Here is an 18874-nt window from a genome sequence, read left to right on the forward strand (position 1 = left end):
CTAGGTGTGCAGTTGGCTATACATCTAAGTTTGTGTAAGCATACTCTATGATGTTCACATAATGATGAAATCACCTAATGATGGATTTCTCAGAATGCATCCCCTTCATTAAGTGACACATGACTGTATATGTAATTTATACTCTCCTTAGAACCTTGTTTGCAGTATCTGCAGCTTGAGGTTGGAAAGTTCTCAGAGATTGAGGAGGTGGGATTTATTTTCACTGGTTACTCCAGGATGTCGAATCAGTTAGTCTATGTGTTCAAACATGAAGCTAGTTAACCTTAGCTTAACAGGAACTTAAGACAAACATGAGAAACCATAAGTCTGGGATATAGTACACAACAGTTTAGCCATTGTTCACTTTTCCATTTCTCCTTCCGCAAGGGATGTACCAAATCCAATAATAAATAAACATTACCAATAATTTTTTTAAAAAATGTTTAAGCCAAGCCTGTTCTATTTTATGCTTTTATTTACTGTGTAATTGTGATAGCTTCTTCTCGTATATACACTAATCTGGGAAAACTAGATCTCTTTTTTGTAACTAAATAGATAATAAAGCCGGGCTAGGTAAAGCTGTTCGCTAGTGGTTCTCAATTTGCAAGCTCTAAACACAAAAGCAGACATGCTTGGTAACTCAAAGCATGGGGATTCAATATCACTGGTTTCAAAGTCTGTGGAATTCACAGACATAAGCATTCAACCTAGGGAAGAGAAGGGAGATAATAATTTAAAAGATACTGGAAAAAAAAATGGATGGTAAAGAAGAATGTATTATAAAATTTTTTAATTTGGGGTCCCTGCTTCAATTGTGGCAATCCCTGGTCTTAGAAGACTAAATAAATACCTACAAGAATAAACATCAAGGCTCAATGTGTCAGTCTTCAGTTGGTTTGGTTTGTTTTTTTACCCCAAGTTTTAAAAGTTATGCAGCCCTTAGAAAGTTCAGCAGGTAGTTCTAGTCATTAAGTGATTTATACACAGCCAAATACTAATATTTTCTACACTGGTATTAAAAATGAATAGGATTCATTTATAATTGTTAAGTTTAATAATTTGCCTTCCTGAAAAGCAGATTTCCAGCCCAAAGAGAAAAACTAGATTACTTCAAATAGAAAGCAATTTGTAGAAAGACTTTTCAAATGTAGGTGCTTCATTGATCAAGTTTATATTTAAATGTAGTTTACATTTAAATGTAGGTGCTTCGTTGATCAAGTTTAAATATAAAGTTTATATTTAAATGTAGTTTACATTTAAATGTAAGTGCTTCATTGATCATAAACTTATCAATGAAGCACCTACATTTGAAAAGTCTTTCTACAAATTGCTTTCTATTTGAAGCAATCTAGCTTTTCTCTTTGGAGTGGAAATCTGCTTTTCAGGAAGGCAAATTATTAAACTTACACAGGGTGGGGAATATCACACACCGGGGCCTGTCGTGGGGTGGGGGGAGGGGGGAGGGATAGTATTAGGAGATATACCTAATGTAAATGACGAGTTAACGGGTGTAGCACACCAACATGGCACATGTATACATCTGTAACAAACCTGCACATTGTGCACATGTACCCTAGAACTTAAAGTATAATAAAAAATAAATAAAAAATTAAAAAAAAAGATTTAAAAAATAAAAAAATAAAGTCCTTGAGTTTCTTTCCAGCTTTACAGTTTCATGGCTTTTAACATCCTTGTTGGGAATGTGACGCCCTACCTATACGCAACCCCCAAAACATTCATGTAATAATCTCAGGTAAAATTCTGTATCATTCTCTATGGTTACCACCCATTCAAAAATTGGCTTTAGACCCTGGGCACCTGTCCACGGTGCCCCTGCTTGAAAGACTGATCCCTGAAGGGAGGGGCAGACATGAAAGGGTTATGGGCATCCAGATGTGACTGGTGGTGTGTGTGCACATTACCTCTCCCGCTCCTGCTCCAGCAGGTTGGTGAAGTCGTCGCTCTTGTTCATGTAGTCAGTGTGTTTATGCTTCTCGTTCTCTAACTCGTATACGGTGCGCCTATGACACTTCTCGGCCAGCAACAGCTGTTCTAGCATGCGCCGGTAGGTTTCTTTCTGTTTTTCCTCAAGTCTGTCCAGCTGAATAAGCAAACATGGGAAGGAGCTTAATATTTTCTTGCATTTGCATACGACCCTAAATAGACATGGGTCTAGTGACTTATTACCTGAAAGCGAGAACAGTGAGTCTGGTATTCACCACCATTTCCCCCATTGTATCAGTTCCTTTATGCCGATTGGCTGTATAAACCAATCATAATAATGCTGCAGTAACTTCTGGCTTTCTGGCTTTTTTGTAAACATATATATGGTTCCTAAACTTTTTTCCTTTTTTGGGGGGGTGGGATATACCACAATGTTATCCATTCTACTGTTGATGACCATTTGGGTAGTTTCCAGCTTGGGTCTATTACAAATAATGCTGTTCTGAATACTCTAATACATGTCCTTTAGTAAACATATAGCATATGTGTCAGGTGTATACCTATGAGTGAAATATGGGTCATAGGATATGTGTATATGTAGCTTTATTAGATATGCTAAGCAATTTTCCAAAGAAGCTGTACCAATTTACGCTCCTACAACCAGTGTTTAGGAGTTTTGATTGTTCTACATCCTTGTCAACATTTAGTATTTTTAAAACTTTTAGCTGGGCATGGTGGCTCATGCCTGTAATCCCAGCACATGGGGAGGCTGAGGCAGGCAGATCATGAGGTCAGGAGTTCGAGACCAGCCTGACCAACATGGTGAAACCCTGTCTCTACTAAAAATACAAAAATTAGCTGGGTGTGGTGGCACATGCCTGTAATCCCAGCTACTCGGGAGGCTGAGGCAGGAGAGTCGCTTGATCCCTAGAGGCAGAAGTTGCAGTGAGCCAAGATCTCACCACTGCACTCCAGCCTGGGCAACAGAGGGAGACTCCATCTCAAAAACAAAAAAAACAAAAAAAACAAAAAAAAACCTTTTAACCATTTTGGTGGGTGTGTAGTGTTCGCTCAATGTGATTTTAATGCTCACTTACCTGATAAAGTTCAAACACTTTTTCATTTGTTTATTGGTCATTTGGGTTCCTAAACTTGCAGGAAAACAACTCTTTCACGGTTTTAATGAGATATCACAAAGCTCTATACTCAGAAAGAGGATAACACCCTTCCTAATAGAAAAATTAAGATCTCAGCATGTACATGCACCAGACTTCTCCCCTGGAAAGTAATTTTCATCACAATCTGTTTTTAAAGCTTGCAGCTATATGCATTTCTAGGAAAAGTATATGTAGGATCCAAAGTCCTCTTTTTTTCAAGAGGACTAAATATAGGGAGGATTTCAGAACTTATAGACAGTACATATCTCTAAAAGAGTTCTTACCAAATGTTATTACAGAGGCCGGGCGCAAAGGCTCATGTCCATAATCTCAGCACTTTGGGAGGCGAAGGCGGGTGGATTGCTTGAGGTTAGGAGTTCGAGACCAGCCTGACCAACATGGTGAAACCCTGTCTCTACTAAAAATACAAAAATTAGCCAGGCGTGTTGGCAGACGCCTGTAATCCCAGCTACTTGGGAGGCCAAGGCAGAAAAATCGCTTGAACCCGGGAGGCAGAGGTTGTAGTAAGCTGAGATCACACCACTGCACTCCAGCCTGGGCAACAAAGCAAGACTCCATCTCAAAAACCAAAACCAAAACAAAACAAAACAAAAGAATAAAAAATCTGTAAATATTATTGCCAGGTCTTTGTGCCTCTTTCTCTGGTCAGGTTATAAGATTTTTTTTTTTTTGAGACCAAGTCTCACTCTGTTGCCCAGGCTGGAGCGCAGTGGAACGACCACGACCTCTCAGCTCACTGCAACCTCCACCTCCTGGGTTCAAGCGATTCTCCTGCATCAGCCTCCCAAGTAGCTGGAATTACAGGGCACAAGTCACCACGTCCAGCTAATTTTTGTATTTTTAGTAGAGATGAGTTTTTACCATGTTGGCCAGGCTGGTCTCAAACTCCTGACCTCAGGTGATCCGCCCACCTTGGCCTCCCAAAGTGCTGGGATTACAGGCATGAGCCACCGCACCTGGCCTGGCCAGGTTATATGATTTTAAAGAGATCATGCCTTGATCACCTTTTTAGTCCCTGGTGTTGAGCACAGGCCCTGGTACAAAGTTGATGTTCAGTAAGTGTTTGTTAAATTGGACCAAATCTTACAATCTTGATATTTCCCTATCCTACTGACTATCCTATTTTCCCCTTTGAATTCTAATTCAGTGTTCCGCAACTTTGGTACTGCTGAGGCCAGATACATCTTTATTTCGGGGTGCTGTGAGCTGGAGGATGTTTAGCAGCATCCCTGGCCTCTGTCCACTAGATGCCAGTAAGCACCACCTCCTGTGTGACAATCAAACCATCCTGACATTGCCAAATGTTCCCTGGAGGGAAAAATCCACCACCACCCCAATTGAGAACCACTGTTCTAGTTGAAATAGACATATTTAAAATCAGTTCTCAATCTCACAACCAACTTTCTGAAACCCCACGGGGTAACTCCACAGAGTCTCAGCATCAGAGCTATTCCCCTTTAGTTTCTGTTTGCTCTTCAGTTATAAGGAGGATTTGAAGCTCTCTCTATAATTGTATGATATGTTCATTGTGAGTGAATCATTCCTGGGGCCCAAAATAAAAGACAGCTGCTCACATTATCTTCTTCCCAGATCTCCACTTCCCTTGTTTAGGAGTAGGTGACCAGATACAGAGTGGTGGAGAAGCCCACGTTAATGGGTGGCTGATAATATCTGTGATCATCAGGAATTGCTAATTGTATTTTTACATCTTCTAATAATTTTTTGTAGTCTTTTTTTTTTTTTTGAGATGAAGTTTTGCTCTTGTTGCACAGGCTGGAGTGCAATGGCATGATCTCGGCTCACTGCAACCTCCACCTCCTGGGTTCAAGCAATTCTCCTGCCTCAGCCTCCCGAGTAGCTGAGATTACAGGCTCCTGCCACCACACCCAGCTAGTTTTTGTATTTTTAGTAGAGACGGGGCTTCACCATGTTGGCCGGGCTGGTCTTGAACTCCTGACCTCAGGTCACCCACCTCTGCCTCCCAAAGTGCTGGGATTACAGGCATGAGCCACCGCGGCTGGTCAATTTTTGTAGTCTTACAGGGACAGTCTATACATGAGGTTTTCCCATTGTAATAGCTCCATTCCCTATTACAAAATATTCTCCCCAAAAACTTTCCAAATTTCTACAAGTGTGATTTTCAACATATTTTAGAGAACGTGTCAAGCATTGCTGAAACATCATCATCATCAAAAATGTAGAAAAAGCAACTTTCCCCCCTTTTTCAGTCTTCCTGCTTTATCATAAAATAGGACTCTCCATCTTTTGGAAACTATTTGAAGATCAGTATTTTCCCTGTTTCTTCAGGCCCTACCCAACTCCTCCAAAAGGAAGGAGAGGTGACTTATTTGAAAGTTGTGTTTGGAATAGGGAACTGGATGTGTGCAGCCCAGCCCTTTCATTTCTTATTTTTTACTCTGCCTGTCATACAGTGATACATTGTGATCTCAGGGCTCAAACTCTTCTGCAGTATCTCTCAATCCGTGTAAGGAATTCTGGAGAGGAAGGTGGCAGCATTACTAATCGGATGTTTGACTGGGAAATGTAAAGAGATAGTCATTACATGGACATCTGGAGAAAAAAACAGCACATGGAAGTATCAAGTGTTCTGGGGCCGCCTAGACAGAGGGTAGGCCTTAACCTTTTTACCTCTATCCTTGTAGGCTTTTGAGACTGGTTGTTTGCAATAGCTACAGTTCTGGACTAAGCCACTGGAGTAGGTGGCTGAAGTCTTTGTGGGTAATGTTCACCTCACCAACACTAGCACAGCTTGACCACAACAGTAATTACATTATCTGGAAAGCAGTCTTTTCATCTCTTAATGCATAAGTTACTGAGGCATTGATGTATGTAGTGTGTTTCTTAGGCAGAGCTGCAGATCCAGACTTTAGAATGTAGAGGCTGTAAATTCTTCTGCTATAACACACATTAGTGTGTGAGGTTTTAGGTGTCAATTTTAAGTTTTGGATGTAAGAATAACAAAGGTAGCAAAAGATCAGCTGTACCAGATGCTGTTTCTTGTTATTTTGTTTGGAACTACATCAGTCTCCTAAGAGAGAACAGAGGTAGCCTGTTTTCTTGGCTCTATGTGGCTTGTCCAGAGGCTCTGAAGACTATATCCCATAATTATAGATTCTGTAGATTCATTAATCATAGATACTATATGTACATGGCTTTTGGTTTTCAGGATCCAAGCTGTGGCTTAGTGTAGAGGAATGGGTTTTATTAAATGACCAGTGAAAGTAGAATGGGTACCTATTGCTTTGGAAATATAGATTCTACTTGGACGAAGTGGAAGGAAAATTGAATGAGATAATCATAACACCAAATGCCAAAAATTTACTAAGGAAAGAGTGTACCTGGAAGTCTTATTCTAATGAATAAAGTTAGTGGAGAAGTACAATAACTTGAGGAGAAATTTCAGTATGTTTTAGATAAAAAAGGCATGATTCAAGAAGTGTTTTTAGCTCTGTTACCTGCAAAGGGCTAACTGGAGAAGTATTAAGGAATTGCGGAAAAGAGAAGTCTACTTAAAAGCAAATATGAGGTCTTAAAGACCAAACTAGATTTACACAAAGGAGAAATGGATCTAAGTACTCTTAAAAATAGGGATATTAAAATGGAAGGTATTTCAGACATTGTTGAATCAGAATGCGTGTCCAGAGAAGATAGAGACAGGAGAGCCCAGAGGACAGAGCAGTGTGACTTTCCTCACAAAGAAGGCATTAGGATCCAGGAAGGGATTGAGGAGGACACTGTAAATGGTCTGAGAGTCTTTCATGAGCTCAACTGGGGGCCCTTCCCCTTGAAGACTGCAACATCTATTCAAAGTGGTTATATAAAATATGACCAGATTTAAGAATCGAAATCTGGGAAGATCAGGGTAAGACATCTGAAGCATTATTTGGTGAATTTCAGTGTCTCAGTTGTTGTAGACGGAATTGCCAACATTTATTTTTATTTATTTATTTATTTATTTATTTATTTATTTATTTTTTGAGACAGAGTCTCGCTCTGTCGCCCAGGCTGGAGTGCAGTGGCACGATCTCGGCTCACTGCAACCTCTGCCTCCCAGGTTCACACCATTCTCCTGCCTCAGCCTCCCAAGTAGCTGGGACCACAGGCGTACACCACCACTCCCAGCTAATTTTTTGTATTTTTAGTAGAGATGGGGTTTCACCGTGTTAGCCGGGATGGTCTCGATCTCCTGACCTCGTGATCCACCAAAGTGCTGGGATTACAGGCATGAGCCACCGCGCCCAGCCCTTATTTATTTTTGAGAAAGAGTCTTGCTCTGTTGCCTAAGCCAGAGTGCAGTGGTGCCATCTCGGCTCACTGCAACTGCTGAGGCCTCCCAGGTTCAAGCAATTCTCGTGCCTCAGCCTCCGGAGTAGCTGGGATTACAGGCACCCGCCACCACACCTGGCTAAGTTTTGTATTTTTAGTAGAGATGGGGTTTCATTATGTTGGTCAGGCTGGTCTTAAACTCCTGACCTCAAGTGATCTGCCCGCCTCGGCCTCCCAAAGTGCTGGGATTACAGGCATGAGCCACCGCGCCCAGTGAAATTGCCAATATTACACGGGCCCTGAGTGAACATACTCAAGAAATGTTGGGATGTAGTGTTTGAAGGAAAGATGAGACAAAGACAAGGAGATTTAGGCAGGACAGCATCAGATAAGTCCAAATGTGGGTGTGGTTAATGGAAAAAGGCCCTTTAATGAAGATTATCCAACTCAAGAACATGAAAATAGATAAGATTTAGGTTTAACAAAGAATACTCTTGGCAGACTCGGAATTCCTTGATTTCACATCTCTCATTGAGGGAGTCCACATAATGAAGAATATGGAAGGCAATATTAGAAAAACAAATGTCTGGGAGCACTTGAAGAAAATGACTAAAATGCTGAAGCAACAACTCAGCTGAGCCTTCCTCTCTCACAACAGAAAAAGTTGTGGCAGAAGAAAAGATTTTTGTTGCCTTGAGTCAGACAAGTTACTCAAGGATTGAAAGTTCAAACATGAGGGGAGGCTAAGTTCTGAGGAAGAGTAAGGTCTGATCCCTTCTGGGCCTCAAATTACACAGGCTTCAGAAGGCTGACCCTCTAAAGCGATGGGCTTCCTAGGCCTGGGAACAGGGCCTGAAAAAAGAAAAAGATCAAAGAGGTCTTAAATACTCAGGTGGGAAAATTGAGTACCTAAAATGAGACCTAGGCACTGAAGAGGTCACCACTGCAAATCCCTAGACTTTACAAAAAGACAGGAAAGTTTTGAATGCCACTCACTGAGGGCAAAGACAATACCTGCAGACAGGCTCCACCCAACCTCGAGCTTGCCATTTCCCATAATTATTAAGCTGCTGATGACAACAGGCTCTGGTAAGAGCAGAATTACCAGAACCCTGCTATAGCTGAAGATTTTCTCTATCTACCTTCCTTCCCTCAGACATGCCCAAAATCTCTGCTTCAGTCTCTGGTAGGAGTAACATGGACCTTCTTTATACTGAGTCCTAAGGTCAAGGAATATAATTTTGCTTGAGAAAAATGTATCTTAGTGCTAGAGACTCTCTTGTATTTTTTAAATTTATGAGTGTGAAGTTGTACTGTGATAATTGCATGTGTCCTAATAATTCTTTAGATCCTTCAGAAAAAAGTAGACTCTAGGGACTTCCGGATATATTAATACAACTTTGAAAATGCCAGTGAGTCCAGATTTTTTTACTAAAGGAGAAAACAAAAACAAACTCTACCCAGACAATCAATTGAGATCCCACTGGCTTAGGCTAAGCAGAATACAAAATTAGGAAGGAAAGAAATGAAAACCTTCAATGTTTTTGGAATTTTACTTAAGAATTATGAACTTTGATATTCCAGACTTTAATTTACAAAGAAGGGCAGAGAGATTTAATATTTGCCATTTAATTCTTCCCCAGATATTTGGCAAGGGAAATAGGTCCACTGTATTGGGTTCATTGTTTAACCGCTGGTGAGTTCTACTGGATACCCTCGCTGGTCCTAATATGGTATGGAAATAAGAATGATCAGTGATTTTTGGCTTAAGGTATAACATTGCTTCTAGGAAACAAGAGCTAGACTACCTGCTCGTGATCCCAGGAGGCTAATGGAACACTGATGTATCACGGTTCCTGCCTTGTGAATTTGGAAGCAGGATTCTGCTCCTAGATAACAAGAACTTGACTGTTAATTTAAAAGGGTTAACAGACCCAAAATGTGGAAGTGGTGGAAGGCAATCTTTTCTCCTTCTATCATTCTATTTCTCTCACAAAATGGACTTCATTTTGGCAGTATCAGGAAAAGTATTTTCTGCCCTCTCTCTCTGCCTTCTCACTCACTTCTCCCCAAAAGGGAAATGACTCTTCAGATTGTTAAGAGGAGAAAGGAACCATGAAATATGCCCAGCTTTGCCAGTTCCAGAAGGACAACTCACAGGGTGAGTGTTTTCTGTTCTGATCCTCTGTCCCTGAGTTAGGAATATTTAGGTCAGGCCTACTTTCTAAAGGTAGGTCAGAAACTCCCCTCTCTGTGTTCAGCCCATAGAAGCCAGTGGATTGGAGGCAGTAATCCTGGGTAAGTGTGTATGCTCTGCAGACCCACCTCTCCCTTGGTGGTGAGGGTGGGGAGTGTCATCCCAAGCTCTAGCCTTGGAAGAAAATACTTCAGAAGCCCAAATGAGACCATTTATCCAAGCTGAGTTCTCTAACCCAAGTTATTACTATTATCATATTAAACAAATACATGTTTTTGACCTCTGTGTCTTTTACTCCTCAAATCTCTCCAAGTTTCAAACCAATTAAGGGTATGAGCAGTTATCATTTTTGAATCCCAGCAAATACTAATGACTAATACTTGCTGAGTACTTAGAATATGCCAGAGACTATGTTAAGAGTTTTATAGGCATTGCTTTATTAAATCCTCACAGCAGTTCTATGAGGTGGACACTGTGGTTCCTCATACCCCACAGATGAGGAAACTGAGGCTTAAAGAGCTTACATAATCTGCCTATAGCCATACACAGCTAGCAGTGGTAAGTCTCAGACGTGAAAGTAGATCCAGCCTGTTGACTGCATCCTATCTTATAATCATCTCTTAACTCTTCAGGAAAAGATGAGAATAGAGCTCCAGTCTATTCTTGCTGCAGTAATTTGAAAACTATGGGACTATCAATCTGTTGTGAATGCTGTCTAAAGCAGATCCTATCTCTCAGAGTTATCAAACTGCGCTGCTCCAAAGGCTTGACATAAATTACATGTTAAATGTATAGTAAGTTATTTCAGACTTTTAATTTCTGTTCTCTTTTTTCATTCATGACACTAATTTCACATCTGTAATTTTTTTTATATAAAGTCTGAAGGGTCAATGTGAAAAACTGGCATCGTAATCTGGCTCGAACTTCTACTACAATGTGAAAGTATTTTTTAAATGTGGTACTATGAGTAATTGATAATAATAGTCATAGCCCTAGTAGAATTCCTTTCATCTCAAATAATTGCCCTAAGCATTTCATTAGGATTTTGCCTCTATCACTGTATTTTAGCCACTCACATTAGATCATTTTCATTATGAAAGAGTTTATAAAATTCAAAAAAGTGTCTTTATAACCATATCAGTGATAAGATCAATTTAATTTTAGGTTACCAATTTTGTAAGAATCCTGACAGCTCAATGTTAAAACTGGTAAGTACTTATTTTTACACATATCATTTCTTAGGTAAGTAAAAGAATAATATACTGCAAGAGCATGTAACTATCAGAACCACATGGAAAAATATATTTCAGGCTTTGGTATGTTTAAAGAAAAGCTTCTACAATTCTTAACATTGAAGCTTATCCACTATAACCCTTGACTTATTTAATTACACTTTAATTGTATATTAGTGTATCATCAAAATTTTGCCTTTGAAAGAAAATGTTAAAGCATGTAAATGGAAGAATGTGAAGATATCTCCCTGAGGTTCCCAACCAGGGGACTTGTTGGTGTCATATTTTTACCTCTGAAATCGGTTTCTCATAGACATCTTCTCCTATGGATTCCTCCTGGGCAAGAATGGCATCTCGGTGCAGGACCCGCAGCACTTTCTCTGGCTCCGCAGACCCGTAATGAGCCTCCAGAACCTCAGGCTTGGTTTTCTCTGTCTTCAGCATGTGGATCACATCTTCTCTAGCCTGTAATAGAAAGTGCAGCAAGATCAGACGACTGACAATGTAAATCGCATACTGGGCTCAAAAAATCAACAGAGAGCTTATTGAATACATCCCCATCTTGTCAGGGCTATTGGCAAATTCACTGGGTATTCTGCTCTAATTTTTTTTTTTGTTTAACCAAAAGCAGATTGGCAAGCAGATACTCTGCTTCAGGTTGCTAGGAAGCAGGCAAGCAGAAAAAAGGATTTGTGCTAATATTAACTACATAAAAATTGCTTTATCTAAGTAGCAATAATTTGGGATGGGGTGGGGGAGGGAGGCAAGCAGGGCTGGTCCTGGCATACTTAACCTGTTTCAGTGCACATGAGGTCAATGACAGTCTAAAATCTTCTAGTTTTCTATTGATGTTCTCAATGTAGTATTCAAATCTGGTTTAAAATAAAACCCTGCTGCCTCCATTCTAGTTATAACTTCATGTGTAATTAACAAACAGCCTTTATTGGTGATTTCCTGTTTCTCATTAGGTGATTCATTTTCCACAGAAACACATGGTTGAGAACTCACACGATGCTTGGCTGTCCTTTTCAAATCTAATGTATCTAATGTATTCACAATAAAGGTGAAATTTCACCCCTTTAACATCCAGACTGTCAGTTAGACAAGTCAGCTTGGTAGGTCAGAGTTTTGTTTGTTTGTTTCTTAGCACAACGTATTGCTGAAGCTTTCAAGAAAACCACGATTGTAGGCTTTATATCATACTGTCTGTGGTTCCCATCACATAATGCAAATACACCTGTTTATGTTTTGCACTGGTTAGTAGCGATGATCTTTCTAGTTATGATGGAGCTGACATTTGCTGAATGTATTTCCATATGGGGACACACTTGGAGCTATTTTTCCAGTAATGGTGATGGGTAAGAAGTGCCCTGACTTCATTCCAACTTATACTAAAGAAAAAGCTGGTTGGGAACAAAGTTTCAGCCTATGACAATGGAATAGAGTTTTCTCCTATATTGATGCTAACTGTGGGACTGAAATTATAAACCTGGTTCATTATTATGATATTCTAAAGAAGAGAGCTAACTAGTCAACTATGAGTATTCACGATACAACCATTATAAAGTTTGTCTTTCTTGAGGTTTCTCACTTTTGTTGCTTTTTCGGTCTCCAAATTAATCTAATTCCATATGGCTACAGAATAATTCATTACTGAGATATCAATGAACTGGAATTTGCAGATTTGAAATGTCTCTGCCACATATACATATGCTCACTTCAAGACAAAAATGGAAAATATGAATTTTGAAGAACCCAGTGGTTTAGAATGTTGGTGAGAATGTTGAAGTCAGGAAGTAGTTTAACGGAAAGGCAATGTGTCTCCATGCAGGTTGAAAGAAGATAAGCACAGACGCAGGGTCAAGTTAGCCTGTACACTGTGCTCATCAGAAAAAGGTGCCCACTTTATCCAGGAGACACAGCCCTGAGTCAGAGAGCAGCTTACCTGATGAGTGAAGAGCAGGCTGTATTTTAGCCCATTCATCCTCTCTGCCAGGCACCACTGCACAAGGCATAACTCCCAATCTGTACTGAAGGAGCCTCAAGTTATGTAGACTGCTATTGGTCTTCAGGCAGAAAGTGCTCCTATGTTCATCTGACATAGGTGAATATATAAAGCATATTCTAAAATAATGATTCACAATGCTGACTGTGCTGAAGTCACTTGAGGAACTCTAAAAAATCCCAAGGCCCAGGCCATTCCTGACCAATTACATTCTAATCTTTTGGAGAAGGACCTACACATCAACACTTTTTAAGGCTCCCAGGTGATTCCAAGGTTGAGAGTACTGTGCCACACTAATAGATTACGAGACATAGCAACTAAATTGAATACAAATCCTTGGCATCATCCAAAGTAAACTTTCTTACTTTGGTGGAAGTGCATTTCCTTTTTCCGATCTTAAAAAGGTGTCATCACCTTTCTCCTTTAAGTCATCCTCACACCCGAGGTCAGTTTTTTGCTTTGACCAAATCTGAAAGAGACAAACTCGTCTTTAAAGAAGAAACACCATACTGTGAATTTAGTGACTTATGTAATGACAGGAAAGGAAAATTTAGAATCACATTTAAAGTGAAAAAATGGCGATGATAGAAGGTTGGCAAGCTGGAAGTTCTTGATAACAAACTACTGTCTCTTTCTCATCTTTAAATCAGATGAAGTAAAGGCCATTTTATAAAGCTCATTTTTCTAACATGTGAAATATGAAGTCTTATAGAGCAGACATAGAATGTACTGTCCTTTGAAAAAATAAATAAATAAAAAAATTTAATATAAAAAATTAAAAAGAATGTACTGTTGTTTGTACTATAAATTGAGATACTGATTACAAAATTTCTGAAAGACTAAAAGAAAAGGGCTTAGAAGACAGGGTAGTAATATTAAGGGCTGGTTTTTTTGTTTGTTTGTTTTGTTTTTCTGTTTTTTGTTTTTGTTTTTGTTTTTGAGACAGAGTCTCAGTCTGTCAACCAGGCTGGAGTGCAGTGCCGTGATCTTGGCTCACTGCAACCTCCACCTCCCGGGTTCAAGTGATTCTCCTGCCTCAGCCTCCTGAGTATCTGGGACTACAGGCACATGCCGCCTCGCCTGGCTAATTTTTGTATTTTTAGTAGAGACAGGGTTTCGCCATGTTGGCCAGGCTGGTCTCGAACTCCTGACCTCAGGTGATCTGCCTGCCTCGGCCTCCCAAAGTGCTGGGATTACAGGCGTGAGCCACTGCACCCGGCCTAAGGACTGTTTTTAACCTCTTTTTTTTGTTTGTACAGGTATGTATTTTCTAAATTTTCTACAGTAAATATGTAACTAGTTTTACAAAGAGAAACAAAGTAGTACCTTCATAAAGAAAAAAGAAATACTTCATCATTCCTTATTCCCCATAAATAAAACAAAGGCAAATAATTTCATAGAAAGTTCTGTCTTTTTTATGCACCCAATGCTGAGAAAGCCACTTTCATTCTGACTACAGACAATCCTATGCACAGTATCTCTAGGATTTAACACAAAGAAGGGTGTAAAACAAAAATTGCTCAAGGATTATTCTATGCCCTCTTTTTGGCATTGTCTTGATTTCTTTCAGAATTATTTCAAACACACCAGTAAAGCCAGAGGTAAAACAGCCACTGAGCTGGGTAAGTGTACTGAAAGCAGGGTAGTATAAGGATTATAGGTTTTCCCACCTAATATTTATTATGATTTAGTCACATTCTAACTAGACAGCTGAAGGAATCACAGCAGAACTATTTCCATATGGTCTTTCCACAAATGACATTCTGAAAAACTGTTTGTCCTTAGTTATGGATAAAGGTAATCAGAAAGTGGCTCTCAAATGTAAACTGTATCAAGTAATCTTGAGAGCATCAGTTGTACTGCTGGTTTGCACAAGTTTACATGGCTTGAGCATAAAAAAAATAAATCTTAAAGTTATCAAGCAAATACAAATTTTAATTAAAATATAGGAATAAAATTTATGTCATGATATAGTAGAATGTGTCCAGCTTTGAAGAGACTCAGAAATAGTTTCCAGTCTCAGCTAAGCTGTGTGATTTGTGCAAGCTGCTAACATTGCTTTGACCTAATTTATCATTTATGAAGTTGGATCATAATAACTTTCTTATACACTTGTTGTTAGTTTAAAATCAGATGTAAATATATAAGATGCCTAACATAAAACTTGGCATAAAGTAGGTGCTGAGACAATAGCAATGATTTACTATGGTTTCTGTTAGGTCTCCATGTTTAAATAACTTTTTGCTGCATGGGTAGAAAAGGAATTTTATAAGATATATTTTTCCCTAACCAAATATAACATGTAAAACCGATATTGTTAAAACTGTCTAGATATTTCACAGTCTACTCTTAGGAATATTTTTTTCAAAAAGGAATTTCAAAATCAGAGCAGTCTCTCCAAAAGTTATTTAATCTCCCTGACTGTTTCCTTGCCTGTAAAGTGGGGACACAACCCATATACATTATAGGGACTGTGTTAGGCTCTAACAAGATAATGCAAATAAAGTACTTTTGAAACTGTAAGCAGGTATCTATTTCAGTTTAATCACTTAAGCTATTCAGTTTAAAAATACGCAAATATTATTGGTATTGATCATCTTGACCCCAAACTTCCTAATTCTCTCAGAAGACAGCTTCTTGTGTTCCAACTGATATCAAACACCTATTCCTTTCCTCCCCCGAAATACACTTTTGCTTGAACTGTATTAATTGTGATATGCTACATATACTATATATTTCATCTTAGTTTAATTATCCTAGATACTAATTACTGAAGAAAAAGAGGCTATGGTGATATAATACAGTGCATTTATTTACAACCACACTATTCACTGTAAACTTACTAAAGGCTCTTTAATTGTATAGTAATAATCATGGAAAGAGGCTGGGTGTGGTGGCTCACATCTGTAATCCCAGCACTTTGGGAGGCCGAGGCAGGTGGATCACCTGAAGTCAGGAGTTCAAGACCAGCCTGGCCAACATAGTGAAACCCTATCTCTACCAAAAATACAAAAATTAGCCAGGCGTTGTGGCGTGCGCCTGTAGTCCCAGCTACTTGGGAGGCTGAGGCAAGAGAATCGCTTGAACCCAGGAGGCAGAGGTCACAATGAGTCACAGTGAGCCGAGATTGCGCAACTGCACTCCAACCTCGGCGACAGAGGGAGACTCTGTCTCAAAAGAATCATAGAGATAATAATAAAATAGCAAATCAATAATATTGTGGTATCTATTTAATCAATATATTAATGAAGACGACTATGTGATCACAAATTTATTTTACTATTTCAAATGAATGATTCAATTTATGTTAAAAAAGATCCTATATTTTGGGGATAAAACAACTTTACATCTCCATTTTTGAGAAACTTGCTAATTTTTCTATAAAAGAATAAAGTTCAAAATGTAAGAAAGCTTCTGTTCTTGAGCATTAATATTTTCACATAGAAATTTACCCAAAACAAGTTGTTAAAATCCTAGGATGTGGGGAAGCTGCAAAATAGACCACTATATTTAAATACATGTAAAATGACCCAGAGAAGAATGCTTTGAAGACAACTCTATGTTCAACTTATTTACTCCTGATGATAGAGAACAAATATGAGATTAGAGTAGAGAAACAGACACAGCTGTCACACCATTCTCTTCCATCAGACATAGTTCTTTGTGCCAGTGGAGGCGTAGGGAGGCCAAGAACAAGGATGTTCCATAAATACCCCACAACTGAAACTGCACCAGGTGGAATAAGGGGCTTCTCAGCTGGCTGGATAAGAAGCTGATTCAAAACATGTGGGGGCAGCAAACAGCTGCTCTGCGAGGCCTAGGGCCCACAGGTGAGTGTGCGATTCATCATATAAAGTCAATGGAGTGAGTCTGTGCTTTGCTGGGAAAGCAGGAGTAGCACAGGTTCAAAAGAGGGCCAAATCCAATCACTCCTTCAATAAATATTTGCAGACATTTACTTTGTGCAATGCATTGTATTCAGTATTGGAGAAATAACTGCATCCTCGGGAATTCAAGTCTGGAGAGATATAAACAAACAATTGAGAGGTGTTTACAATATGACATAGTAAGCCTTAGGTGGAGGAAATACTTGGGGCTAAGGACGTCATCTAGAAGAACACTTAACTTGGATCTGAGCTAACAGAAGAGGCTTCCTGGATTAAGGACCTGAAATCTCATAATGAATACTTGAGCCACAGAAAGAAGACGTAAGGTGAGAGTACTCTAGGCCCAGGCAAGACTATACAAAGGCCAAACAGATTTAAATGCATGGGATGGTGCAATATGAGACTGGAGTAATAAACTCATGAAAAACTTTCTAAGCCATACAATGAGTTTGGATTTTGTCACAGAAGAGCAAGAGACTTTGGAATTTTTGAGCAGCAGGACAGTGATGGTCAGATTTGCGTGCTGGAAACATCATTCATCTGCTGTGTTAAAGGCACAGAAATTCTAAGTCAGCCAGTCTGTTGGGGCAGGCCAGGAACCGTGTTTTGAAATATCTCTGTAGGTGATTCTAAAGCACAGCTGCACTTGGAAATCACTGCTCTAGGACAGATGACAAATTCAGCATCAAAAATACTTAAAACTCTTGCTGTGTTAGCTCAAGATTCTTGGCAGGGTTGTTTGATTCCCAGGGACTTGGTTGCCTCAGAGGTTTCTTACTATTCTCCCTGTGTTATTAGTCCCTGACCTTTCTGCACCAAAGAATCATGGTCATTTCCAGCCAGCAGCCTAAATGAGGAGGATCCCTGAAGACTGCTGGAAGTGTTTGCCAGTTTCGGGCAAATGAGGGTGACCAAATGTCCCAGATTTTGTGAGACTAAGGGAAACTGAGTCCTGTGAAGCTGGACTTTTGCAAACCAGGACAGTCCCAGGCAAACCAGGACAAGTTGGTCACCCTATGACAAACACCAGTCAGAAAGAGACTGGATATTCCATAATATTCCTGTGTCTAGCAAGGCAGCCATAAATGGGCTTATTATGCTCAGGAACTGAATTTCATTGATCATGTTTCCAAAACTTAGCTTTTTTTAAAGGTACAATGCCATTACTAATTATTATGTCTGATGACAATTTAACTGTATTTTAAACTTGTGTGGCTTTTCTATCTTTGAAAGAAAAAAAACATAATGAGTAAGAAAGAATACTTAGTTCTTATGCTCCTATGACATAGCTACTTCCACACTTCTAAAATGGGGATGAATGCCCACGAGCCTTGGAGCTTGGAGATAAACATGGTGCATCTTCTTTTAGCACTAAGATTACTGAAAGACTTGGGGTGGGTGATAAGTAGTTTAAAACTCAGAATATTCATACAATTTAAATATTCACCTGAGTGTTCAGAACAAAACAAAAGACATAAAAAAGCATTTGCTTCAGCCAGGCAGCTTGGGACAGACTCTTAGATGATGTAACCATGACCCCAGCATGATGATCCACTCACTTGGCTGAGAGGAAGCATAGCCAGTGGGAAGTCTGAGAAGCCTGACCTTACCTAATGACGCCGCACACTTTAAACAAGGCATTCCTGCCAAAAGCTGTTGACTTTAAATGATGGATCCATTTTGAGGAAAGGACAAATCCATTTCTGTGCTTATGGAAGAATGACACTGTTCCCAAGCACTATCGCTTCTTTGTATTATTTAACTTCTTAAATATAACCCCATTGCTGCAGTGAGTCAAGGAGCCCTAGAAAAGACAGCCCTGGAAGATCAGTAACATGCCCATTCTGTGATTGCTTTCCCATTCTGCTTTTCCACTCAACCATTCTGTATCTACTTACATATGGTAATTTATTAATTTACTTGTCTATTTCCTCCTGAGGCTGTGAGCTGCTGTGAGGACTGTGACTGCCTTGGGAGACTGTGTCTACAGCACCTAAAAGAGTGCCTGATGCATGGTAGGCACTCTGTAAATATTTGCTGAAATAAAGAAAAGAAAAATTAAGTGATGTGAAAGTCAGAGAGGCATAAACTGGCACTGAAAATCTCAGAACAACCTTAACTACTTAGCCTTGTTCAAAAGATCT

At 39.5% G+C, this 18874-nt stretch overlaps 1 protein-coding gene across 3 annotated transcripts in view; it reads right to left on the minus strand.

Moving 5' to 3' along the window:
• The window catches only part of FILIP1 (filamin A interacting protein 1), a 239185-nt gene that overhangs the window by 55400 nt on the left and 164911 nt on the right, over window positions 1-18874 (minus strand). For all 3 annotated transcript variants that reach the window (XM_054493105.2, XM_054493103.2, XM_054493104.2), the window contains 2 exons: window positions 11130-11303; window positions 1923-2101 (listed from right to left, as the gene is read on the minus strand). In XM_054493105.2, coding sequence (XP_054349080.2) covers window positions 1923-2101; window positions 11130-11303 — 353 coding nt within the window. The remainder of the gene's footprint in view (window positions 1-1922; window positions 2102-11129; window positions 11304-18874) is intronic.

Source organism: Pongo pygmaeus, chromosome 5 (genome assembly GCF_028885625.2).
Source record: "Pongo pygmaeus isolate AG05252 chromosome 5, NHGRI_mPonPyg2-v2.0_pri, whole genome shotgun sequence".
NCBI lineage: Eukaryota > Metazoa > Chordata > Mammalia > Primates > Hominidae > Pongo > Pongo pygmaeus.